Source organism: Pinus tabuliformis, chromosome 3_2 (assembly GCF_031772625.1).
Source record: "Pinus tabuliformis cultivar Carrire ecotype Pingquan chromosome 3_2, CPIR1, whole genome shotgun sequence".
Classification (NCBI taxonomy): domain Eukaryota; kingdom Viridiplantae; phylum Streptophyta; class Pinopsida; order Pinales; family Pinaceae; genus Pinus; species Pinus tabuliformis.
In genome coordinates, this window is record NC_142302.1 from 527239875 (window position 1) to 527266284 (window position 26410).

The 26410-nt window shown below is 40.4% G+C and overlaps 2 protein-coding genes across 4 annotated transcripts in view; one reads left to right on the forward strand and one right to left on the reverse strand.

Annotated features, from left to right (window-relative positions):
• The window catches only part of LOC149181620 (putative zinc metalloprotease EGY1, chloroplastic), a 387966-nt gene that overhangs the window by 314964 nt on the left and 46592 nt on the right, over positions 1 to 26410 (forward strand). The gene's annotated exons all lie outside the window — the stretch shown is intronic.
• LOC149181621 (uncharacterized) lies at positions 12800 to 15874 on the reverse strand. The gene is made up of 2 exons (XM_089418366.1): positions 13887 to 15874; positions 12800 to 13769 (listed from the first exon to the last, which is right to left on the reverse strand). Exons 1-2 carry the CDS (start codon positions 15685 to 15687, stop codon positions 13117 to 13119), a joined length of 2454 nt encoding a protein of 817 aa, XP_089274492.1. The 5' UTR covers positions 15688 to 15874; the 3' UTR covers positions 12800 to 13116.

Genomic DNA, 26410 nt, shown 5'->3' on the forward strand with positions numbered 1-26410 from the left:
TAGATGACAAATAATTCCTAAAGACTCTCAATGGGAGTCTTGACTCAAAAATAAAATCTCTTGCTCATGAAACCCATGAAGCAAGCAATACAATAATTTTATTTTTCTTCTTTACATCTCATTACATAAAATCATAATTACACATCATTATGAAGACCGAACCTAGTTACACTTTTCAACACATTAGAGTTACCAAAACAATCTATGTTGCTCCAAATTTCAAGTTGTAAGATCTTTCAAGTCATTTTTTTCTTCTAGCTCCCTCTAAAGTCAACATTACTTTTCTGTTCACATTCTTCAAGAAATCATTTTGGAACAATGACCAATGGTAGTGTCAACCAATGTTTTAAAACTTTGACTCCGGTTCGAACACGGCTGAGGGTCAGCTCCGACTCCGACTCGATATCTACTCGGCTGGTTTGATTTCAATGACTCAGTCGTTGTAAAAAATACATTAAATATTTATTTTTTAATAAAAAAAACATAATTTTAAAGATTTTCATTCATGTTTCCAAGCACAAAGCTTTAGAATATAGAGAGAAAACAACATATGATCAAAGTAGGCTCGTGAATATATCCATTATATCAAAATGGCACCCAATGCACTGCCTAATACATACATGAATAATGATATAGAGATAAAAAAAACACATAACCAAGGAGGCTAGAAATGGCCTCTACAACAAAAGTAAACTGCAAAACATCACTAGTCACCAGTACTACAGGCTACTGCTAGAGAAGCCAACATCATCTAGCTCAGACTCTGAATTAGAGTCAGACAGGGAAACCCATGGCTCCTCCTCATCATCATCTCCAACTGCAATTGTAGCAGTAGAAGTGGTAGCACTAGCAGGCTGCACAACAACTGCACGCTGAGATAGACAGGATATGCACTTCCATCATGGCTGTGTTATGAAACCAAATCAAAAAAAGATAGAAAAGATAGATAAGTGCCTTCAAAATAAGCCTCTTCGAGGGGGCAACCTCCTTTACATTACACAAATGAACAATTCTTGGATGATACAAAAGACAATACCTCCTTTCTATATATAGGAGTCTAAGGGGTCATAATATAATCAGAGCCGACATAACAATAATAATGTAAGGGCACAATAATAACAATAGTGGGCTTCTATGGGGCACAATAATAACAATATGGGGACTACATGGGCACAACAATATAATAAGGGGGTTGTAATAATAATAATAAGGGGTTACACCAGTAGTATAGAGACCTAACAGGCTGAGTAGAGAAAGTGCCTGCAACTGAAGGACTTGGGGCTGGTACAAGTGGATCTGCATTCAACCGAACATTTTCTTCAACTAATGCCTCCGTCTGTAAATCCAAATCAAGATTCTCATCAGAATCAAACTCCGCTGGATGACTCTCCACTACCCAATCTGGTTGGATAATAGAAATAGCACAAAACAATGCTTCCACATCCTCATCCTTTCTTGAGAGTGCATCTGCAACAAAATTTTGCTTCCCTTTTCTGTAGATGAATTCAAAGTCATAACCCAACATATTTGTGACTCATTTTTTCTATTCTTCTAAAGATAATCTTTGTTCTAAAATGTATTTAAGACTATCATGATCCATTTTTACCTTGAAGTGTCTTCCCATTAGGTAAGGTCGCCATTTCTTAAGTGCATGTAGTATTGCCAACATTTCCTTCTCATAAATAGCTTGCTTGAGATGTAGCCGTAAAAATACCCAATCACCTACATCAAAACTTATTTCACTGCGATGTTGATCTTCCTGTTGTTTCATTCGATTCTGCACCAAAGTGGCATTATCCTTTAAAAGTTGGAGAACTTGTTGTTGATGCTCGATGTGATCTTTCACTGCTTGAATCTTTTTCTTCTTGATATGTCCTTCTATCTTGAGAGTTTGAGGAGTGGTAATTTCTTCCAATGCATTACAATATATGGTCGGATTCATTTCTTGATGTTCGATGTGATCTTTCACTTCTTGAACATTTTTCTTCTTGATATGTCCTTCTATCTTGATAGTTTGAGTGGTAATTCCGGCCAATGCATTACAAGATATGGTCAGATTCATTTCTTCTTTCTTGATGTGATCTTTCACTTCTTGAACCTTTTTCTTCTTGATATGTCTTTCTATCTTAAGAGTTTGGGGAGTGGTAGTTCTTGCCAATGCTTTACAAAATATGGTCGGATTCATTTATTCTTTCTCTGGGGTTGGTTCCTGGTGTATATCCTCTTCTTTTGATGTTTCTTAATCATTTTCTTCCTCTTCATAATCTATGTAAAATAATTTCTTCTCAACACACTTATGACCTTTAGTGTATTTGCTATCACAATTGTCGTGTAAACCTTGTAGGTTGTGGAAGGCTAGGAGAAAAAACACTTCCATAATTATAGTCATGTGTGGTGGGATTCCTTGTTTTCATAATTTTGCTTTCAATTTTTTTTTCCAACCTGAACGCCTTCTCCAATGAATCAGGTTCCCAATGACGAACCTCATGTTGAATGTTATCCTTTAAAGTCCCTATAAAGACATCAATCTTTTGCTTCTCTGGAATATCATTTACCCTTATATTCAATTTTTGAAAGTCCTCAATGTGTTTTGCCATTGAACCCTTTTGTTTGAGATTTATCAATTGGCTAAAGAAGGTGTTTCTCTTTGTATCCTCATAATGTGCTATCATTTCCTGCATGAAAATTGACCATGTGACAAGTGGTTTACGAGAATAAAGCCCTTCATACCATAAAAATTGATTCGGTTCTAAATATAAAGATGCAATACATACATTTTGTAATAGTTGCACCTCATGTAGATCAAAATATTTGCTCCATTTGTAGTATCCAATTTAATGGATCCTTGACATCAAACTTCCTCATATCGCCTTTTCTTGATTTTAGGAGCTCGATCTTGAAACGACCGTAACTCTGTAATTTCAGATCTCCAAGTTCTGAAATTGCGTCTTGCAGTAGCCCTTTGAATCCTCTTTCTAACCCCACAAATCTTATCAAGATTGGATTCTTCAAGGAAGAGTTATGTCAAATCTCCCACGATGACCTGATTATAGACTGGTTTAGTAGAGCGAACTTGTACGAAGTGCCACATGTCACTGTTTCAACCTTAGGACCTAAAACTGATACGTAGAATACTACAGTCCGTCCTCTTTCTGTAACGTCTTACGAAATTTCAATCTGATTCTCAAAGATAAAGTTATGATGATTTGCCCAAGGTCACCTATTTGGGATATATTTCAGGAGCTTGTAGAAACCCTAAATGTCTTGGACAGTATCTCCAAAAATATAACAAAATAAGATTTGAAATTCGGGCCCGAGCTTCACCAAGTTTTCGGCTAAAATGGGTTTTAATTTCAGAATCTGAAACTTTGTAGAAAAACAATTATAGCGAAAATTCCATGATGACTTATTTGAAATGGAATTCTAGAGCTTGCAAAACCCTAACTTCCTCAGATTATATCTCCGAGAATATAGTGAGATGATCTTAAATTTGGACCCGAGGTTCAGCGAGATGTTGTCTTAAATGGGTTTTTTTTTAACTTATGAAACGTTCCAAAAAAAACTCTATAGCGAAAATGCCAAGATGACCTGTTTGGAGCAGCGAAACCCTAGAATCTAAAGCTCTGATACCAAATGTTATGAAACCAACTCACAATAAGATAGAAAAGATAGATAAACGCCTTCAAAATAAGTCTCTTCGAGGGGGCAACCTCCTTTACATTACGCAAATGAACAATTTTTGGATGATACAAATAACAAGACCTCCTTACTATATATAGGAGTCTAAAGGGTCATAATATAATCAGAGCCGACATAACAATAATAATGTAAGGGCACAATAATAACAATAGTGGGCTTCTATGGGGCACAATAATAACAATATGGGGACTACATGGGCACAACAATATAATAAGGGGGTTGTACTAATAACAATAGGGGGTTACACTAGTAGTATAGGGACCTAACAGGCTGAGTTGAGGAAGCGCCTGCAACTGGAAGACTTGGGGCTGGGCCTGAGGCTGTTACAAGTGGATCCGCATTCAACCGAACATTTTCTTCAACTAATGCCTCCGTCTGTAAATCCAAATCAAGATCCTCATCAAAATCAAACTCCGCTGGATGACTCTCCACTACCCAATCTGATGTTGGATCAATATTTTCCAACACAATAGGATTTGAATAAGGTCTTTTGTTCAACAATTGGTTGCGTCTGAGCTGGAGGTTGTATTGGACATAGACTAGATCATTTAACCATTTTTTATCCAAACAGTTTCTCTTCTTCGTGTGAATTCTCTCAAAGAGAGACCAATTGCGCTCACACCTAGTGGCACTGCAAATTTGACTAAAATACGAATTGCAAACTTCTACAATTGAGGACAATGGCTACCAAATGCCTCCCACCATTGTGCTACAAAAAACATAGTTTTGTAATGAGTTAGCTCAACAAAATTACAAATTATATCCAACTTTAAAATTATAAACAATTTAACAAAATAAGAATTTGAAAATTGAAATTGTTTGTTTACCTGGCTCATCTGCTTTCCTTGCAATCCTTGCTAGGTTCTTGCCAAAGGTACATGTGGCTTTGCTGAAAAAAGTGATTTGTCGATGTATCTCCAGCTGATCACTCTCCATAAAGACTATGCAATCAATGCAATCAATCAATCCATCTCTAACCTCCCCACCAAATCTCCTGTCTCCAGAGCTTTATAATAATACCTTGGATTCAAAAAATACCTAGCTGCATGTATAGGGCGATGGAGTTGATTGTTCCATCTTTCATCAATGATTGCCCAAATGGGCCCATACTTAGCCACTCTATCCTTGTATGTTGTCTTTATTTGATCCTTTGCTTGATCCATAGCGTCATAAATGAAGCCCATAGCCAATCTTTGCCCATCCACAAACCACAACACCGTAACCAGTGGCTCAACAACCTTCACAATCTTTGCTACCTTTTTCCAAAATATTTCTTCATTAACTTTCTTCTTCAAATCTTTGCCATCATGTTTGTGAGACCAATTGCTTTCATTCCATTCATCATTGGAAAACAATTTTTGCAAGTTTCTATGTTGGGAAAGCATAGATTGCAATGTCAAAAAAATGAGTTGCGAATGTAGTGATGGCAGACCTAATAATATCCCCTTACCCCCTGTGTGTTTCCTCATCAGGCTCAAAATCCATGAATGGTCAGATACATTTTGTTATGCCTTTGGCATGCTCTACAGTGTTCTTGACCCAATCTAATTTGCCAATATCCTCAAGCATGAGGTCTATGCAATGTGTAGCACATGGGGTCCAAAAGATGGTTTTGTGTTTTTCCTCTAACAATTTACCAGCAAGAACATAGTTAGAGGCATTATCTGTGATGATTTGAGCAACATTAGCCACCCCCACCTCCTCAACAACCTCATCCAATAGCTAAAACAACAATTGTCCATCTTTCACCCTATCAGATGCATCAACTAATTTTAGAAACATGGTTCCCTGTGGGAAAAAGATAAGAAAGTTTATGATGGTACGGTTCCTTTGATCAATCCATCCATCTAACATGATGGTACATCCTATTTTTGCCCATGAGCTTTTGAAATCTTTCACATACTCATCAATGGAAGAAATTTCTTTTCGCAAACGAGACCCCCTCAACTGATGCATAGTAGGGCATTTGAAGCCCTTTCCAACAACAAATATGACATCAAACATAGGCTCATAATATGGTGAACAGGAAGCATTGAAGGGGATATCAGTGTCATACCACCATCTAGCTATGTAATCACATGCAGTCTCCCTCAATTCTTTCTTCCAATGGTCATCTACAGTGAGCTGCATATGACTTTTAATAGCTTGAGGACCATGTGCATCTGATGGAGAGGAGGGTGTGATAGTGAAATAACTTTTGATATTCATATCCCCCTTCTTTTTCATTTTACCCTTACCCTTTTTTTCTTGCATGGAATCCAAAGAGGGAGGAACATAGTGGAAGGGGTTGGATGCATTAGTACAAGGGATAGATGAAGAGCCCTCAAAATCAAAATGGGGGTTGGTGGCCATCATTTGTTGTATACTCCTCTTCCTCCCAATTTCAACCTCTATTTCATTTTTCCTAGCTTTTTCTTCCTGAAACTTCGTAAAACTATTTAACAACTCCTTCCTAATTTCCTCAATTTGTATTGATGGTGTTGCACATGGGGTAATTTGGTCTCTAATACCAACCAAGTGTTGTTTCAGCCTATGAATGCCCCCACGACCCTCGTTAATTTTTTTATGACAAAATTTGCAATGCATTTGATTATCAACTATTTCAGCATATGTCCAAGCAACATCTTTCACTCTAGGAGCCATTGTTTGACTTGGAAATGAAAGGAAAAAAATCTGAAAATTAAAACAAAAAAATAACATTGCTTCAATGTTCATTTCTTTTACAAAAAAAACTCTTTTCAATTTCCAAATTTGCACAAAAAATTAAATAAGCAAAAAATAGATTTTAGAAGTAAAAAAAATAATACCTCTAAGCACAAACCGCCTCCTCAATGCTGCTCCAACAAAACAACTCCTCAATGTTGCTCCAATGGTTGCGCAAGAAGCTCCTCACTGCTGCTACAATGCTTTCCCAAGACTCCTCACTGCTACTCAAATGCAATGAGATAGCTGTGAGGAAATGAGAGGGGTTGGGTAGCTTTTATAGGGTTGGGAGAGGTAAAAGGACCTCAAAATCACCCTAAAGCAAATTAGAATTGGTTGTGGGGTCCAATTTCTCCCCCCCCCCCCCCAAAAGACTTCTCTGGCCATGCGTGTGCGTAGGTGACCGAGCCGATCGATTTATATCAGGCTTAGCCGAGCCGATCGGTTTGTTACTGAGCCGGCCGAGTCGGTCACTGACTCGGCTGGCTCAGTAACAAACCAGCCACCCATTCTGTTTCATCCACCGAGGCGACCCGACCAGGCCTTGGCTCGGTCTGGCCCAACCGAATTGGAGTCGGCTTGGCCGTTTCGGAAAACACTAGTGTCAACAAAAGTTCTGCTAATGATGTGTTTTGCTGCTGTGATAACCATCTAGGAGGATCTTAAATGTTTTGGCTTTCTTTTCAACTTTGTGATCAAGACGTAATATGCCTTTACTATTAACCTTTTTTCCCAAGTATATCATGTTCTTTCGTCAACTCCTTTTGAAAATATGAGTCCTCTTAGCTTATTGCAAGATGTTTACGATAAGTATACTTCTTCCTTCCAAGCTCCCAACTGACTTCTTTGACAAAACTGCTTCTTTTAATCTTCCTTGAAGATGATGCCTATGAAATGCAAAATGATTTGATTCCTCCTCATTTATGCTTCCTGTTGATTTGGGGTAGCATCGGATGTGCTCTAACCATGAAAATTGGTGGAGAGGCTAAAGCACATGAGATCTCCAAGACCTAGAAATGGTTTGGGGAAATTCCACCCAGTTAGAGAGATATTAAAATAATTAATATTTTTAATGGGGTTCCTAAGTTTAAACTAAGGAAAATTAAAATATTAATGGGCATTAATCAATGTTGCAAACATCAGCATCGGGATAAAATCGACAAGGGTTCGGAAAACCAAAAAATCGTAAAAATCGGGAAAATATCAGTAAACATCGGCAAAATCAAAATACCATCAAAATATTGGTAAAAATTGGCAAACATCAGCTTGGCCAAAAAATCATGATTTCAAGATAAAATCGGGATGTTATCGAGATGTTTGCAACACTGGGATTAAAATAAAACTGGGTGAGAATGTTCTAAATGACATGGATCAAGCCAAATCTAATCTTAGTTGTTGATTAGAGACTTAATCTCGGCCATTGAAGACTCAACAAGAAAAGTATAAGAGGAGGCTTGAGGGTCAGTTGGAGACACACCAAGATTGATCAGTCAGTTCAATTTTCTAGAGCGGGGTTTGCTGAGAAAATTCGAACAAGTGATCTGAGTTGCAGCGAGGGGCAGTGAGTACATAGCAAAGAGGCAGAGATAGTGCTAGAGGGCCAACACAATGATTGAGGAGGCTACACAGAGGTAGCAGGAGCCACGCAGAGGCAGCTAGTGACTGCGCATAGATTGAGGGGCCTGCGTGGGTGACGCAGAAGGCCAGAGAGCTAACACAGAGAGGCAGAGGGCTAACGCAGGGGGTTTCCAGAGCTACGCAAAGGCTAGCAGGGCTGATGCAAAGCCTTGGAGAAGCGCTGGAAGGATTTTTCGTGGGGCAGACTTGCTGAATATCTGCTTCCGAGGAGAGGTATTACTGCTAGATAGAAATCTCTGTTGGGTGAGCTAGTTTGGCACCCTAGTTGTACTCAAGAAAGCTGCTTAATAATAAAACCCTCAGAACTACTACACCGGTTTTCCCAAGTTGGGTTTTTCCAGGGATGATTGTCCAAAAATAACGATGTCCCTTTTGTGTTTGCCTGTTAGTTCAGTTGATGATCTGTAGATAAGTTGAGACTGCATTTGTGTTTATTTTCAATATTTATATGGTTAAATAACTTGTTAAGGAATAAACAAGTAGGTGAAATAAACCAGATAATGTAGGAAGAATTTCTGACATGTTAGACTTAGAAAGTCCAACATGGTATCAGAGCATTGCAAATCACAGGAGAGCTGAAGGCACCAACTTAATCAGAAAATTTGCAGCAGAAACAACTGTCCCGAGAAACAAAGTTGTTCCTATGCAGAAGGCAACAGTGAAGGAGTGACACAGAGGGCCTGCGTTATCATTTCGAGCCAGAGAGAGGGTCAGCGCAGAGGTAGAGAGAGGCAAAAGAGGCTCACGAAGAGCCATGTCATCCTACTTAGTCAGGTAGGCTTGACGTAGTTGGCCAGAGGAGCAATTCAGCCTTGTCGAGATTGTGCAGAGCTAAGAGGCTCAGTTTCTTCAGCTGCTGGGGCCTAGGGGGTTGTGGGTAGATTGTGGATTGGGAAGCTAGTGGGGTGTTGTTGGTGTCGAAGCATAACAGTACCTAACGGGATAGAACCAAGGTAGAGGGAGCCGCTCCCTTGAGGAATATCTAACCAAGAAGTCCGGATTCGAGTTGTAGTTGCAAAGAGGATCGGAGAGGAGCGGATTGACAGTCGGTAGGAGGATTTCCAAGAGGGAAATCGAGACTTAGAGGGAGTTTAGGAGAGAACTTCCAGGAGGGAAGTCGAGACTCAGAGGGAGTCCAGGAGAAGAGCAGAGATGGCAATGAACGGACTGAGGGATCAGGACAGGTTGGATGGGACCTCCAACTTTGTCATGTAGAAGGCCAAGATCCTATCTGTTCTGGATAGACATCGCACCAAGGGCTTTGCCTTTAGAACCATGGCTATTCTAGTCGACCCAGCTGAAAATGAAAGGTATGAGGATGCAATGGCAAAGGCAAAGTGCATAATCCTTGATGGGGTCAAGGATCATGTAGAACAACTTATTGTCGAGAGAACATGACAAAGGAGATGTGGGATACCTTGACGACATTGTATCAAGGCACTTCCGTGCAGAGGAAGATGCTATACTGGAGAAACAACGGCGGTCGTATCAGATGCAGAAGGGGGAGCAGATAGATCTATACCTCAGCAGGTTGCAAGAGATTCAGGGCCAACTTACTTCCATAGGGGCCAAGCCAGATCAAGAGTTCATGGTGAGGACCACCCTAAATGCAATTTCCAAGGATTGGGAGACATTTGTCCAAAGCATTTTGGGCAAAGCGACTCTTCCAGGATGGGAAGAGATGTGGGTAGCTCTTCACCAAGAAGAGATCAGACGGCTAACCAAGGCGGGGGGTAGCAGCAAAGGAGGTCGAATCAAGAAAGAGGAGGAGGAGGATGCAACTCTGGCATCTGCGGGATAGCAGGGGAAGAGGAAGAAGAAGGACATCTCCAAGGTAAAGTGCTTCCATTGTGGGGAATTGGGTCATTATGCAACCCAGTGTCCCAGGAAGAAGAATAAGGGAGAGGCTTCTGACTCCAAGGCAGCTCCGACTAAGGGAGAGAAAGAAGTCGAGACGGATGACGACTGTTTCATCAGTGCTCATGCACCTCTAGAGAAGAGGTGGGGTGACATTGCGCTATAGTCAGGAGGACTACAGAAGATGTGGGGCAAGATCCTTAAGGTACCCAAACTCTTGGATCATATCCGGCTACGGGAGCCCCGAATGACAGTGGCAAGATGATGGATGTTGGTAGAAGTAAGATACGAATGGAGCAACAAGGCAGTGCTACAGTGCAGAGGTTTGTAGCAACGTAGTGGGAGTTGCAGCAATGTGAGAGGCACAGAGATGGTTGCAACAATGTAGAGAGGCACAGAGGTGGTTGCAGCAATGCAAGAGGCACAAAGGTGTTGCAGGCGCAGAGGCAACAAAGGGAGCATAGGATAGCAACAGAGGTATCTTCAGCATCAGGGGGCTTCCAGACCGACAAGGATGTCAGTGGTTGGGTAGATCAGTTACTTACTTCTCGGTAACTAAGTTGCAGTGCAGCAGTTAGCAGTGGTAGTGCTATGGGCAACACGATGCATCATGTTGAGAGAGAGCTACAGTGCAGATGCAGTGTTGGGAGGAAGGACCAGCAGTAGCACAGATGCAGAGGGAGCTGCAATACAGATGTAGCAGCTGCAGTGGCAGAGCCATGGGTAGCAGTACAGGAAGTAACATTGCAGAGGATGTTGGGCAACAGGCCAAGCATCAGCACAAGTACCGATGTCGAATGATCAGTGTGATGTTCAGGGGTGGAGCATTACTAAAGCACATTCCTCGCTAAGAGGGAATGTTGATTTGGGGTAGCATCAGATGTGCTCTAGCCATGAAAATTGGTGGAGAGGCTAAAACACATGAGATTTCCAAGACCTAGAAATGGTTTGGGGAAATTCCACCCGGTTAGAGAGATATTAAAATAATTAATATTTGTAATGGGAATCCTAAGTCTAAACTTAGGAAAATTAAAATATTAATGGGTATTGATGAGCCTCATCATTGGGTAATTATATCGGCCTTAATTCACCTCCTAGCTTAGTCAAACCAACTATTCTCATAACTTATTGCATACTTTTGATTATATTTTGTTTATGAGATGAGTTAGAGTTGGATATTTTGCTTTGTGGTCTAATGTGCATTTAATGCAGGATTAAAGGATAAAAGCAAGGAATTTTGGCAAATACCTTGGTCAAAACTCGAATGGCACAAGGGAGAGAAATTATAGGAGGAAAATCCTCGTCATTTACTGCCCCGCGATTTGAATATTCCTCCATCAGCTCGGAGTGCAAACAGCCAAATCATGAGGACTAGAAGGCATCCGAGCAAGTGAAAGACAAAGCACTAGTTTATCTTGAGTTTGGGAGCCAAGCCTCCCTAATTTTAAGGAAGTTGTTGGAGACTTCAGATGTATAAGTAGAGAGGCCTAGGACCTCAGTAGGATTCAGATTTTTTATTGTAAAACTCTACTCTATTTTCGAGCTGCAAGACTTGTGACAGTTTTTGATGTAATCCATTGTTTTGATAATAAGAATGAGTTTTGTTTTGAGCCAGCACTGAGTTAACTCAGAGGGCTGAAGCTCTTGGGTTAGGGCCCAACCCTAGCAGCCAAGGCTCCTCTTTATTGTACATGTATGCTAGCATAGATTCATAGTTTAATTGTTCATTTGCTTAGTAGCTGCATTTCCATTACAGCAGTGTAGATTAGATTGGTTGTATGTTAGTTTGCTTCCATTTGTGCCTTCTTTCAATTAGCAGGTTAGCAAGGAGAAAAAGGATCACCATAAGGTTGTCAGCAGGTGTCTCAGCCTCACTTCCTCCCTCTGGGACCATGACTTGAGGAAGAGACCCTTCAACAACCCCAAAAACACAGATTTCTAGTTCTTGCATGAGCTTTGGAGTTTGTTGTCTTGATTCAACATTTGGTTCATTTCATTGTCATCTTTTTCCATTACTCCATTTCTGCAATAAGATCTCACTCATGCTTTCATTCCCTTCAGCACTCTCTTCATGCATAATATAGGGAATTGGTTCATGCTTTTCTAGTTTATGAAAATGTATCTTGTTGCATAGTTCTTGAAAAACACACATGTTTTAAGCACAACAGGTACTTCAGGAGGAGACCCAGACTTCATCACCAACAGCTACCTTCCACTTCATCCACCCTAGCCATCTCTTGTTCCACCATCACCCTCGCTAGTTTTTTTGTCATTTTTCATTAAAATTCCCCTAGATACATTGAGCGAATCGAGCCATCTCTGATCTTGGATATTGACTCTCGAGTGCTCCTAGACTTTCTAACACCCCATCCCACTCATCACACCTTTTCCAAGCTTTCCAAGCTTTCCAACACCTCACAATTAGCTCTCGGTCATATCCTATAGGTTTCCTATAATTTCTACAGGATCATCCTGTAGGTTTCTAGTACATCCTGTGGGCTTTCCTGAAACGACCTATTTTGAGGCCAAATTGATGGGGAACCTCTAGGAAGTCACAAAAAGTGTCATAGGACCCTTCCACACCATCCAACCACTCCATAAGCCTTTTAGCCATCCTCAATCACCTTCCATCCACCTGTCACATCCACAAGAACAATTAATTTGCATACTTGATTTTGCCTAAAAAAACCAAAAATGTGAAAACCTATTTAGTTTAGTTAAACTTGCTTACTCATTAGTATGGTTTGACGCTCTTTACTTCTGTAGCTTAGATAACAGCATTAGGTTAGTGATGATTTAGCAATTTTGCTTAGCACAGTTGTTTAAATCAATGTTTTACAAAACGGACTCGGATTCGGACTCGGCCGAGGATCGACTCGGACTCGGACTCGGAAACGGCAATGACTCGGCCGGCTCGATTTCAATGACTCGGTCGTTGTAAAAAATACATTAAATATTTATTTTTTTTATAAAAAAACATAATTTTAAATATTTTAAACATAATTTTAAAGATTTTCATTCAAGTTTCCAAACACACAACATTATAATATACATGGAAGACAACATATGATCAAAGTAGGCTCATGAACCAATCCATTATATCAAAATGGTACGGTGTACCCAATGGCAATAGTAAATACATAGTCAACTGTAGTCTGTCATACATGATCAAAGACTCAAGAGTCAAAACAAAATACAAATAACCAAGGAGGCTAGTAGCTACTGGCTACTGCCAGAGGAGCCAAGATCATCTCGACCAATCTCTGGATCATCATCATCAGAGCCAGACAAGGGGCCCCATGGCTCCTCCTCATCATCATCGTCTCCAACTGCAACTGTAGAAGTGGTGCCAGTACCAGTACCACTAGGCTGTGCAGCAGATGCAAGCTGAGATAGAGTAAAAATGCGGCTGCGCTTCTGTCGTGGCTGAGCAGAGGAAGGCGAAGCACCTACAACTGGAGTCCTACTAGCTGGCTGTGAGATTGAGGCTGGTGGATTGGGATCTGCATTCAACTGAACACGCTGCAGTGGATCTCCAACATCAATTTCATCAAGATCCTCATCAGGATCAAACTCTGGTAGACGACTCTCCACTACCCAATCTGATGTTGGATCAATGTCTTCCAACACAATGGGATCTGAATCAGGTCTTTTGTTCAACAATTGGTTCCGTCTGAGCCGAAGGTTGTATTGGACAAAAACTAGATCATTCAACCGTTTTTGCTCCAAATGGTTTCTCTTCTTTGTGTGAATCCTCTCAAAGACAGACCAATTGCGCTCACACCCAGATGCACTGCAAGTTTGACTCAAAATACGAATTGCAAACCTTTGCAATTCAGGGCACTGGCCACCAAAGGCCTCCCACCATTGTGCTGCAAAAAACATAGGAGTGTAATGAATTATGAGTTAGATGAAGGCTGAAGCTCAACAAAATTACAAATTATATCTAACTTGAAATTGAGAAATTGAAAATTGAAATTTTTGTTTACCTGGCTCATCTGCTTCTCTTGCAATCTTTGCTAGGTTCTTCCCAAAGGTACCTGTTGCATTGCTGAAGGATGTGACCTGCTGATGTATCAGTAGCTGATCAGACTCCGATGGGACCATGCGCTCAATGCAATCAACCAGTCCATCTCTGACCTCCCCCCTCAAAGCTCCTGACTCCTTAGCTTTATAATGATACCGTGGGTTCAAAAAATACCCAGCTGCATGTATAGGGCGATGGAGTTGATTGTTCCATCTTTCATCAATGATTGCCCAAATGGGCCCATACTTTGCCACTCTATCCTTGTATGTTGCCTTTATTTGCTCCTTTGCTTGATCCATAGCCTCATAAATGAAGCCCATAGCCAACCTTTCCCCATCCACCAACCGCAACACCTTAACTAGTGGCTCAGCAACCTTCACAATCTCTGTTGCCTTTCTCCAAAAAGTTTCATCATGGACTTTCCTTCTCAATTCTCTGCCTTCTGGTTTGTTAGACCAACTGCTATTATTCCAATCATCACTGGAAAACATCTTTTGCAAGTTTCTATGTTGGGAAAGCATAGATTGCAATGTCAAAAAATGTGTAGCAAATCTAGTGATGGCAGGCCTAATAATATCCTTGCCTCCAGTGTGTTTCCTCATGACACTCAAAACCAGTGTATGATTGTAGATAAATTTTGTTATGCTTTTGGCATTATCTACAGTGTTTCTGACCCAATCTAATTTCCCAATATCCTCAAGCATGAGGTCTATGCAATGTGCAGCGCATGGGGTCCAAAAGATGGTCTTGTGTTTTTCCTCTAACAGTCTACCAGCAAGAACATAGTTAGAGGCATTGTCTGTGATGATTTGAACAACATTAGCCACCCCCACACCCTGAATAACCTCATCCAATAGCTGAAACAACAAGTGGCCATCTTTTACCTTATCAGATGCATCAACTGATTTTAAAAACATGGTTCCCTGTGGGCAGAAGACAAGAAAGTTTATGATGGTACGGTTTCTTTGATCAGTCCATCCATCTGACATGATGGTACACCCTGTTCTTGCCCATGATTCCTTGAAATCTTGCAAATACTCATTAATTGATGTAATTTCTTTCTGCAAACGAAACCCCCTTAGCTCTTGCATAGTAGGGCCTTTGAAGCCTTTTCCAGCAGCATGTATGGCCTCAAACATAGGCTCATAATATGGTGAACGAGCAGCATTAAAGGGGATATCAGCATCATACCACCATCTAGCTATGTAGTCACAAGCAGTCTCCCTCAATTCTTTCTTCCAATGGTCATCTAAAGTGGGCTGAGAAAGACCTTTACTAACTTCAGGACCATGTGCATCTGATGGAGAGGAGCCTGAGTGAGTGAAAAAACTTTTGATAGTCCCATCACCCTTCATTCTACCCTTTCCCTTATCTTGAACAGAAGCAAAAGAGGGAGGAACATAACGGAAAGGGTTTGATGCATCAGTTTGAGGGATAGAGGAAGAACCCTCAAACTCATAGTGGGGGTTGGCAGCCATCATTCTTTGTATCTCCCTCTTCCTCCCAATTTCAGCCTGTATCTCTTTTTGCCTAGTCTTTTCTTCTTGAAATTTTTCAAAGCTTTCCAACAAAGTCTTTCTAATCTCCCCAATTTCGGGGGATTTACATGCAGTAATATTGCCTTTAATCCCTGCCAAGTGTTGTTTCAGCCTATGAATCCCCCCAGGACCTGACTTAATTTTCCTATGGCAAAACTTGCAACACATCTCATCATCAACCATTTCAACATATGCCCAAGCAGCATCTTTTGCTCTAGGTGCCATTTTTTGACTAGGAAAACAATCTGAAAATGAAAAAAAAAAATAAAAATTGATTCAATGTTCATTTATTTGACTAAAAACACTCTCTAAGCTATCTTTATATGCACCTAAAATTTAATAAGTAAAAACAGATTTATAGAGGTGGAAAAAAATACCTCCAGGCACAAACTGCCTCCTCAAACTTGCTCCAAAAATCAGCTCCTCAATGCTGCTCCAAATGGCTGCCCACGAAGCTCCTCACTCCAGCTACAATGCTCCTCCAAGACTCCTCACTGCTGCTCCAAAACAAGCTCAAGAACTGCTCGCTAACTCTCAAAGAAGACTCTCACTCAAATGCATAAGACTGCTGTGAGTGAAATGAGAGCATTTGGCTGTCTTAAATAGAGTTTGGGAGGGGGAAATGGACCCCAAATGCATTTAACAAATCACAATAACCTTTTCATGTCCACAAACCCTAACTAACTCAGCTCCAAATCAGCAAAAAAGTATTTTTTTTTTGGTTAAATCGCTGCCCAGCCGGTCTGCTATGACTCGGCCGTTTTTTGACGGGACCCGGCCGGGTTGACCGGGTCAGCTATGACCCGACCGAGTCATTGGCTGACTCGGCCGGGTCATAGCTGACCCGGTCAACCGAGCCGGGTCAAAGGCCGTTTCAAAATTTTTTTTAATAACTCGGAACGAAACGGCTGTTTCCGTTTCGGTACGGCCGTTTCGTAAAACACTGGTTTAAATGGTTAATTAGGATATGGTGTGATTTAGCATTACATGTTGTTTTCTTCATTACTACAGTAGTGTAGCTTTCTTCGAATAGGTTTTCTCTTCTTCCATCAAATAATCAAGCTTCTTCTGACTCTATAGATGTCTGGCTTGGAACCCCTGGGGTCTCTCGCCGAATGAATAGTGACAACAGGCAGGACCTTCACTTTTACTTGTGCATATAGCACTGTCACCTCCAAGTTTGTATGAACCTTGGGTTGATAAGTAAAGCTGGTAGCCTAGGAGTTGCAGCATCCTTGCTGCAATACTGGCGTTCATCAGGTATTAATATAAAACTGAGTGAGAATGTTCTTAATGACATGGATCAAGCCAAATCTAATCGTAGTCGTTGATTAGAGACTTAATCTCGGCCCTTGAAGACTCAACAGGAAAAGTATAAGAGGAGGCTTGAGGGTTAGTTGGAGACACACCAAGATTGATCAGTTAGTTCGATTTTCTGAAGCGAGGTTTGCTGAGAAAATTCGAACAAGTGATTTGAGTTGCAGCGAGGGGCAGTGAGTACATAGCAAAGAGGTAGAGATAGTGCTAGAGGGCCAGCGCAGTGATTGAGGAGGATATGCAGAGGCATCTAGTGACTGCGCAGAGGTTGAGGGGCATGCGTGGGTGACACAAAAGGCCAGAGAGCTGACATAGAGAGGCAGAGGGCTGATGCAGGGGGTTCTAGAGCTACGCAGAGGCTAGTAGCGCTGACGTAGAGCCTTGGAGAAGGGCTGAAAGGATTTTTCGTGGGGCAGACTTGCTGTATATCCGCTTTCGAGGAGAGGTATTACTGCCAGATAGAAATCTCTGTTGGGTGAGCCAGTTTGGCACCCTAGTTGTACTCAAGAAAGCTGCTTAATAATAAAACCCTCAGAATTGTTAGACTGGTTTTCCCAAGTTGGGTTTTTCCAGGGACGATTGTCCAAAAATAACGGTGTCCCTTGTGTGTTTGTCTGTTATTTCAATTGATGATTTGTAGATGAGTTGATACTGCATTTGTGTTTATTTTCAGTATTTATATGGTTAAATAACTTGTTAAGGAATAAACAAGTAGGTGAAATAAACCAGATAATGCAGGAAGAATTTCTGACGTGTTAGACTTAGAAATTCCAACACTTCCATGCTACTGCTAGATTTTTTTGCCAACTCTTTTTGTAGAACAAACTTCTGCAATAATTCTTTGATTCTTCCACTCAAATGTTAAACTTTGGTTTTGTCGTTAGATTGATGCTTGGAACAAAATATCATGCTAGAGAGACTTCTATGATGTTGCATAATGATCGTGAACCTACTCTTGTCTAGCTTCAATTGAGAATCTTGTAGTTATTGCTTATTAAGACACTGCTTCTAAATCTTCGTGATGGAATTGGCTGCATCGGCGATTGTAGAGTACTTAGAATGATGTGTAGACAAGTTTTTGATGAACCAAACTCTTTTATTCTTGGCTAGCTGGATGATGTGATCACTCCTTACAACTCTTTGTGAAGATGTGCAACTAGGTGTCCCTTCTAGAACTCCAAGTAGACTTTATTTCTTCCAATGCCATATGCTTCTTCAAAATTTAATTTCCATGACACTATAATTTGTGTTAATTTTAGGTATGTTTTATGCTTAGCACAATTTACTTCAGTTTTCCATATTAGCTCAATATCAATTCCAGATTAGCAATCACATTTAGTATGATAGTAAAATGCAGATAGAACATAAACATAAATCGCAGAAGATATGCCAAGACAAGAGGACACAAGATGTGGTGCCAGCCAGGGACAAACCCCAGTGTAGGGAAACCCTTGATCAATTCTTCTTATATTCTTCGATAGTTCAATGGAGAGAGAGATAGTACATATACATCAGAAGTCAACACTTTGAATTGACAAGATAAGAGTAGAGATCTTTACCATGAAGATGACATAATGAGGTTGAAGATCTGATGAGAAGCACTGCAGGTTTGAACTCAAGTGAAGGCATACTTCTTCAATTGATTCTCCAAGGTGATTCCATCACCATGCTGCATCCAATGTAATGCTGCAACCATCGTGCATCCATGCTATGATAATAGCTCTGTCAACCTCATATTGTAGCAACATCATACAACCCTCTAATAGTTTGAGATCTCAACAGTATTATACACTTCAACTCCATGCATAATGCTAATGATTTGAGCCCTCAAATATCCATACGAAATTGATTGTGATGTTATGGCCTGCGGCCTAACCCACAGTCTTCAGGCAACATATTCATTGTACTTGTCCCTTCACACAGTGACCCAGTCAGCGTACAAACAACAGTTACAAGTACCTCCTTACAAAAGATTCTTCTTCTCTTTAAATCGACCTCAGGAACAATACTAACATGCCCAAATAGTTATGTTGCCACCTACAACAATGTGACAATATCACAGATCCTCTGCTGTAATGTAATTACCCTTGCTACGTGTTAGAACTTAGGATATTCCGACACATAGGAAATAGTTATGTATAACTTGGTCTAGTGTAGAGTTAGATAAAGTGTGTTTCTTTACTATGTACTTTTGTAACTTACAATCCGACGGTCACGATATGTAGTGATCCGACAGTTCATTCTCTCCTCGGTATTACCGACACTTGATCCGTGGGTTAACACCCGATTGGTCCATGATCTCTATTTAAAGAGCATGGAGGGTCATTTCTAGGCTAACCGTTCATGAGAGAAGTTTATGTAAATTTTCATTTTTTTATTAATAAATTGCCTGAAGTGGCCGCGTTGGCTCAAGTCGTGGACTGTTTCCCTCTTTAAGGGTTTTAACCACATTAAAAACACTGGTGTATTGATCTATAATCTATTTGTGAGCGGTGTCCTTTGGTGTTCTGTCTAAGGAACTTACCCTGTAAATTCCTACATGGTATCAGAGCTATTTGAGGGCCGCATCCGTTGGTGATCCAAATCTGAAGCGGTAGAACTGCATCCGGCTGTCATTTCCTAGATCTACTGTCACTAATTGCTTTCGAGCTGAGAGCACTGCTCTATTTTGTTAGGAGCATCTGTTCCAGTGAGGAACCCCTTTCGTTTGATGCGAAAAGGTTTCCGGTAGCCCTAGCTACATCATTTTTAAGATCTGGAGGTATATAGTGTTTATTTGCAATTTTTAGTTATTTTCTCTCTGTTTATTTCGATATATTTAGCTCTCTGTTTTTTATTACTGGATCTATACCTTTCATTTTTGCGTATGCTCTTTGCCTTGCAACCTTTAGACTTCTCCTGGAAGGTGTTAAGGTTAAGAAAGAAGATGGTAACCTTATCTATTCCATTCTTACTAAGTTGGGACTAGCCTACTCTCTGTTTGTTTCCACCTAACCTTATCTATTCCATTCTTACTAAGTTGGGACCAACCTACTCTGTGTTTGTTTCCACCTTCCATTTTACAAGAGAAGCCTTCATTTCTCAAGGAAAAGACTATAAGTCCCCTTCCTTTGATGCCTTTTGTGATTCTTTAATAAGAGAACAAGAAAAACTCTTACATCTTGGTCTTCTTAATCTTGGAAACTCCTCTAAGAAAGCCTTAGCCGCCTAGCAGCAACCAAATTCAAAGAATCCTAAGAAGTCGTATCCTAAAAAGAATGGTCCTAAACCAAACAAGGGTCCTAAGCAATTTCAGCCTGAAAATGAAAAATCATTTCAACAAAATGATAAGGCAAATAAAAACAAAGGGAAGCGGTCTGGATATGCACTAAATGTATCTTCTTCTTCTAATTCTCATGACTGGCTCGTTGATTTTGGAGCTTTTTATCACATGCCCAAATACAAAGCCATGTTTTCTTCTTTAAATGATTGTAACACCAAAAATATATATGTTGGTGATGATATATCTCTTAGTGTTGTAGGGACTAGAACTGTTCATATAGACAATGGTCAATTTAATGATGTATTATGTGTTCGAACCTTATCCTGCAACCTTCTATCTGTATATCAGATAACTCATTCAGGTGAAGGTAAAATCGTTGAATTTTCACCTCACGGTGTTGTAATTAAGGACCTAAGAGGTCTTAGACAGATTTTAGCAACTGGCATTGCTGATGATTCTACAAGGTTGTATAAGTTTAACAACTTTGGGTCATGAAATCTTCCCTCGGTATTTGTTGCTCATAATGATGAAGTGAGCAAACTTTGCCATGAGCGATTTGGTCATTTAAATTATCACTCCCTTCAAAATCTATGTAAAGAAAATATGGTGACAGGTCTTCCAATGGTATCTTGCAGAGATGGTGTTTGTTCCGGATGTATACACGGAAAACATCATCGGGATAGTTTTGAAAAACATGTCTCTTGGCACGCCTCAGCCCCTTTACAGCTTGTGCATAGTGATTTATGTGGTCCAATTCCAATTGTTTCATTCTCTGGATACAAGCATTTCTTAACTTTCATTGATGATTTCTCCAGACGCACTTAGGTATACTTCTTAAAACTCGAGTGAAGTATTTAACATGTTCTTGGCCTTTAAGGCCTTTGTTGAAAAACAATCTGGACATCAAATTCTGAAGCGAAGATCTGATAATGGCGGAGAATATGTTAACAACAAATTCATCAACTTTTGCACTGAGAATGGAATTCAAATGCAACATACTGTTCCATATACTCCACAACAAAATGGTGTAGCTGAAAGGAAGAATCGCACCTTAAAGGAAATGGCTAATTGTGTGCTTCAATCTAAAGGACTTAGTCTTAATTTTTGGGCAGAAGCAATTAATTGTGCAAATTACATAATAAATCGCACTCCTACTAAGGTTTTAAAGAATATCACTCCAGAAGAAGCATGGAGCTCAATTAAACCATATGTAAGTCACTTACGTGTTTTTGGAAGTGAAGCATGGGCCCATATTCCAGATGAGAAACATAAAGCTTTAGAACCTAAGAGTGAAAAATGTATTTTTGTTAGATATTCTGAAGATGTCAAACGATACAGACTTATTCCACTTAAGTCCAAATATGTTATCATTAGAAGAGATGTAAAGTTTGCTAAAAATATATCGGCCTACGAGCCTAGTTCAGTGGATGTACCACCTCTCTCTATCCCTTCTACTTCTGAAAATATTTCTTCTTCAGATGATGACAGTGAGGATGACAATCCTTCCCCACCTTCTCAGGGTCCTCCTTCAGCACCTCAGCTTCCAAAATGGGTCCGTGCTACTCGAGATGTAGTAGGTGCTCTTGCTGGTGATCCTACAGATCAACGACGTACACGTTCTCAGTTCGATAGAGCCTCTTCTTTACTGGCTCAAGCTTCAGCGAATTATGATCCTGACACCTTTGCAGAAGCTTCAGGGCATCCAGATTGGGACGCAGTTATGAATGAAGAATAGCGTTCATTATTGGCAAATGATACATGGGATCTTGTTCCCCTTCCAAAGGGACGAAAACTTGTTAGATGCAAATGGGTTTATAGAACCAAGTATGGACCAGATGGAAAAGTTGATAAACATAAAACTCGTCTTGTTACTAAGGGTTTTTCACAAGTTGAAGGCATTGACTATACTAAAACCTTCTCCCCTGTTGGCAAAATGAACTGTATCCGCCTTGTTTTTTCCCTTGCTGCCTCTTTCAAATGGGAAGTCCATCAGATGGATGTTAAATCTTCCTTCTTGCATGGGGACTTGCATGAAGAAATATATATGGAACAACCTACTGGCTTTATACAAACAGACTCCAGCCTTGTATGTCGGCTTAAGAAATCTCTTTATGGTCTCAAGCAAGCCCCTCGGGCTTGGTATGCCAAAATGGATAGCTTTCTTTTAGAAACTGGATTTTCTAGGTGTCATTCTGACAATACTATCTACACCAAGAAAGTGGGCAAGTCTCTTATCATTCTTGTTCTTTATGTTGATGATCTTATCCTTACGGGTAGTGATCCCAACCTTATAAACCATTTGAAGTCCAGCCTTCAAAAGAAGTTTGAAATGACAGACTTGGGACACTTGCATTATTTTCTTGGTCTTCAAGTCTTGCAATCCAAGGAAGGTATTTCCCTTTCCCAGTCCAAGTATGCATGTGATCTTCTACGCCATTTTCACATGGAAGACTGTAAGCCAGCCCCTTCTCCCTTTCAATCTGGAGCCAAACTTTCAGTCACTTGTACTTCCCCTGAAGTTGATGCCACCTTATACCGTCAACTTGTAGGAAAACTTTTGTATTTGACCCACACTCGTCCTGACCATTCCTTTGTTGTTGGCCTTATTTCTTGGTTTATGCAAAACCCACATGAAAGTCATTGGAAAGCAACGAAAAGCATACTTCGTTATGTTCGAGGTACAGGTCAGTTTGGGATTCATTATAGTGCAGAAGCATCTACTCTATTGGTTGGTTTCACTGATTCTGATTGGGTTGGTGACCCTGATGATCGGAAGTCTACTGTAGGTTATGTGTTCACTCTTGGTTCAGGACCTATTACATGGCCTTGCAAGAAACAAAGTGCCATTTCTCTTTCTTCAGCGAAAGCAGAGTATCGTGGTGCCGCAGAAGCTAGTAAGGAAGCCCTATGGCTTCGTCAAATCCTGTCAGAGTTTGGCTTTCAGCAGCAGCGTCCGACTACACTTTGGTGTGATAATCAAAGTGCCATTCAACTATGCAAAGATCTAGTCCAACATCAGCGCAACAAACACATTGAACTGCACATGCACTTCATCAAAAAGCTCATTCACGACCATGTTCTTGAAGTGCAATATTTTTCAACAGATGATCAAGTTGCAAACATCTTTACAAAGGCTCTCACAGCGGCGAAGTTTACTAAACTTCGATTTATGGTTGGAGTTCAGGAAGTTGTCACTAAGGGGGGATAGGCTCTAATGCCTCCTTCCTTCTCCTATTGTGTCATATTTGTACATCCTTCAATCCTATCCCAAGTTGTTCTTAAGGGGGGATGTTAGGATATTTCAACACATAGGAAATAGTTAAATATAACTTGGTCTAGTGTAGAGTTAGGTAAAGTGTGTTTCTTTACTATGTACTTTTGTAACTCACAATCCAACGGTCATGATATGTAGTGATCTGACAGTTCATTCTCTCCTCGGTATTACCAACACTTGATCTGTGACTTAACACCTGATTGGTCCATGATCTCTATTTAAAGAGCATGGAGGGTCATTTTTAGGGTAACCGTTCATGAGAGAAGCTTATGTAAATTTTCATTCTTTTATTAATAAATTGCCTGAAGTGGCCGCGTTGGCTCAGGCCGTGATCTGTTTTCCTCTTTGAGGGTTTTAACCATGTCAAGAACACTGGTGTATTGATCTGTGATCTGTTTGTGAGCAGTGTCCTTTGGTGTTCTATCTGAGGAACTTACCATGTAAATTCCTACACTACGGTTTAGTTGTAGCATCTAAGGGTCCTTTCATATATAGATAAGGGCTCCTTCAATTAAGGCTTTCCTCCTTTATTTGTTGTAGCCAAGATGTCCTCCTTTAGGACCGTGACAAGGGCAACACAAGCCCTACTTTGACAGCGGATGAGGGCACACCTGAATGCGGCTTAAACTCCTTGGTTGGTAAAGGATGGAACCTCCTTATTAAGTTGTGGCTAGAGCAGATAGGAGCCTCATCAAACTGCGGATTAGGGCCCCTAGATTAGGATGCGTATGAGTGCCTCTTGACTGCATTTAGACTGCAAATTAGACCCCTTCCTTGGACAACATATTAATCTCTTCCTTGTCAGTGTCTAGGGCACGCTAGAACACCAGCTCATGACAGTGTATAAACCCCCATTGACTGCGGCTTTGAGTAGCATATTAGGACTAATACTTTGCTGCTCCTTTAGCGCTAAGATTAGGATGTTAAAGCCTCTCCTTGGATTGCGTAGGAGAGCCTCCTTTAGGGCATCGTAGGTCTCTTTAGAAAACCCTATCACCTCCATGTCTAGGGCTTCTCCTTGACTGTAATTAGGGCTCTCCATGGCAGTGTTAGGATCTCTCCTTGGTAGCGTTAGGATCTCTTCTTGGCAGCGTTAAGATCCCTCCATGACTGCGTATTAGACTTCCCTTTATTGCGGATTAGGGCATCATTAGGCCAACGTATTAGACTCTTTCATGGTTGCTTGTAAGAATCCTCCATGATTGCGTTAGGGCTTCTCATTAGGGCAGCGTAGAGCCTAGGGCACTCCCTCTAGATCAGTGTTGATAATATCGCCGAAATATCGGCGATATTCGCAAATATCGCGATATTTTCGGCGAGCCGAAATATCGCCCCCAAAAAATCGCGATATTTGCCTGTTTTGAATTTCGCGCGAGATTTGCGATATTTCGGCGATATTTTCTAAAATATCGCGAGACGATGGAAAATATCGCCGGCGGCCTGTATAAATTGGTTTTTTAGTTTGTGGTTTCACGTCATTTCGTTTTTGTGAGAGCTGGAGACGCTGCGAAGGAGGGTTTGAATCCGACACCAACCCGCACGTCCATTATCTGTCTGCCCGTCCATTATTTGGCTGCCCGCACGTCCATTATCTGGACTCGAGACTGTAGCAGTGCTTAGAGATTATGTCGGGGTTGCTTAGAGACAGATCCAAACCCTTTTACTTGTTACAATCATGTCGAGACTGTATCACTATGACTCTTCTCCTCACAACGATGCCTGGACTGTGACGATGTTTGAGGTAGTGGCCATCAAGTATGTGACTGTGTATGGAATGAATGCTGAGAGTCTGTCTGCGTTGCCAGTGTTACATTTCGTTTTTTGAAGCTGAACTGTCAGTGTAGACAGAAACCATATAAGTATTAACTGAGAGTATTAAAATCCTGTGAAATAAACTTCACATGTATTCTAGAGCACTGATACACCAGAACAGGAAATGTCTGTAGAGAAATTTCACTGTGGTTTTCTAATATTTCTATGCACAATGGCATTAAAGCTAGCTAGAGAAGAAATATAAATGGCATTCAGTCTCTGTTTTTAACAAATCCAAGGATTAATTTGTTTTTTTTCAACTGTATGGTTTCATACTTGTAAAAACATTTTACATACAGTTTTATTTGATGGATGATAAGATTAAAGATGGACCAGATGATGCCTAACAACAGCTTTATTTTTGGAATCTGTTTTGGATGCTGTTGGTGGCTTTTCTTTTATAGGGTGCACTTCCTCTGCTGCAGTGGTGGTAGATAAGATTAAATTCACCCTAACATTTCGCTTTTACCAATGATTGCATTTCACAGCAATTTCTGGTAGAATACTCCATGATAAGTGAGCAGTTTATATGTAAAGTTATTTTCTTGCCTGGCCTTCTGAAAACCTGACAGGTCCCTCAGCTTGCATCTCATTAAGTCAACATACCGATAGCAGGTTTCTTCAAAGGAATAGAAATTGGAACCTTGTTTTCCAAATGTCCATTACAGTCAAGAGTCAAGACGTCCTGCTTTTTGTAGGCAAAATAATAAGTTAATAACAGATTCAGCTTTGCGTAATTACCTTCAACTGAAGTAGGCTTGGTCACAACCGGTGCAGACTTCCCAAGTCCTTGATTGGACAATTATCACTATCAGGGATCAGCAGGATATGTGATGTTATTTTGTTTGAGTCTTTGATTGGACAATTATCAATTTATCACTATCAGGGATCAGTAGGATATGTGATGTTATTTTGTTTGAGTCCTTGATTGGACAATTATCAGGGATCAGCAGGATTTGGTATCGCCTTTGAAGTTTGATGTATCATTTCTATTTGACATCATATATATCAATGCCTTCTTCATATTTATGTGCCAATGTGTTTAGTTCATGTTGTTATTGCTTTATATGTTTAGAAATCTGAAAAAAATGAATATATTATGCATTTTTTATGCTTGCCGATATTTGCCGATATTTTGCCGATATTTGCGCCGATATTGCCGATAAGATATTTTCCGGACCCTCGCCGATATTTTCCCGATACCGATATTATCAACACTGCTCTAGATCTCTCCTTCATCAAAACCCAAAACAGAATGAAGAGAGAGATCACAAGAGTGTGAG

Coding starts and splice junctions, on each gene's coding strand:
- LOC149181621 (XM_089418366.1), bottom strand. CDS start 15,687: ATGGCACCTAGAGCAAAAGATGCTGCTTGGGCATATGTTGAAATGGTT. Junction 13,770..13,886: donor AAGAGAAGCAGATGAGCCAG/GTAAACAAAAAT, acceptor TGTTTTTTGCAG/CACAATGGTGGGAGGCCTTT.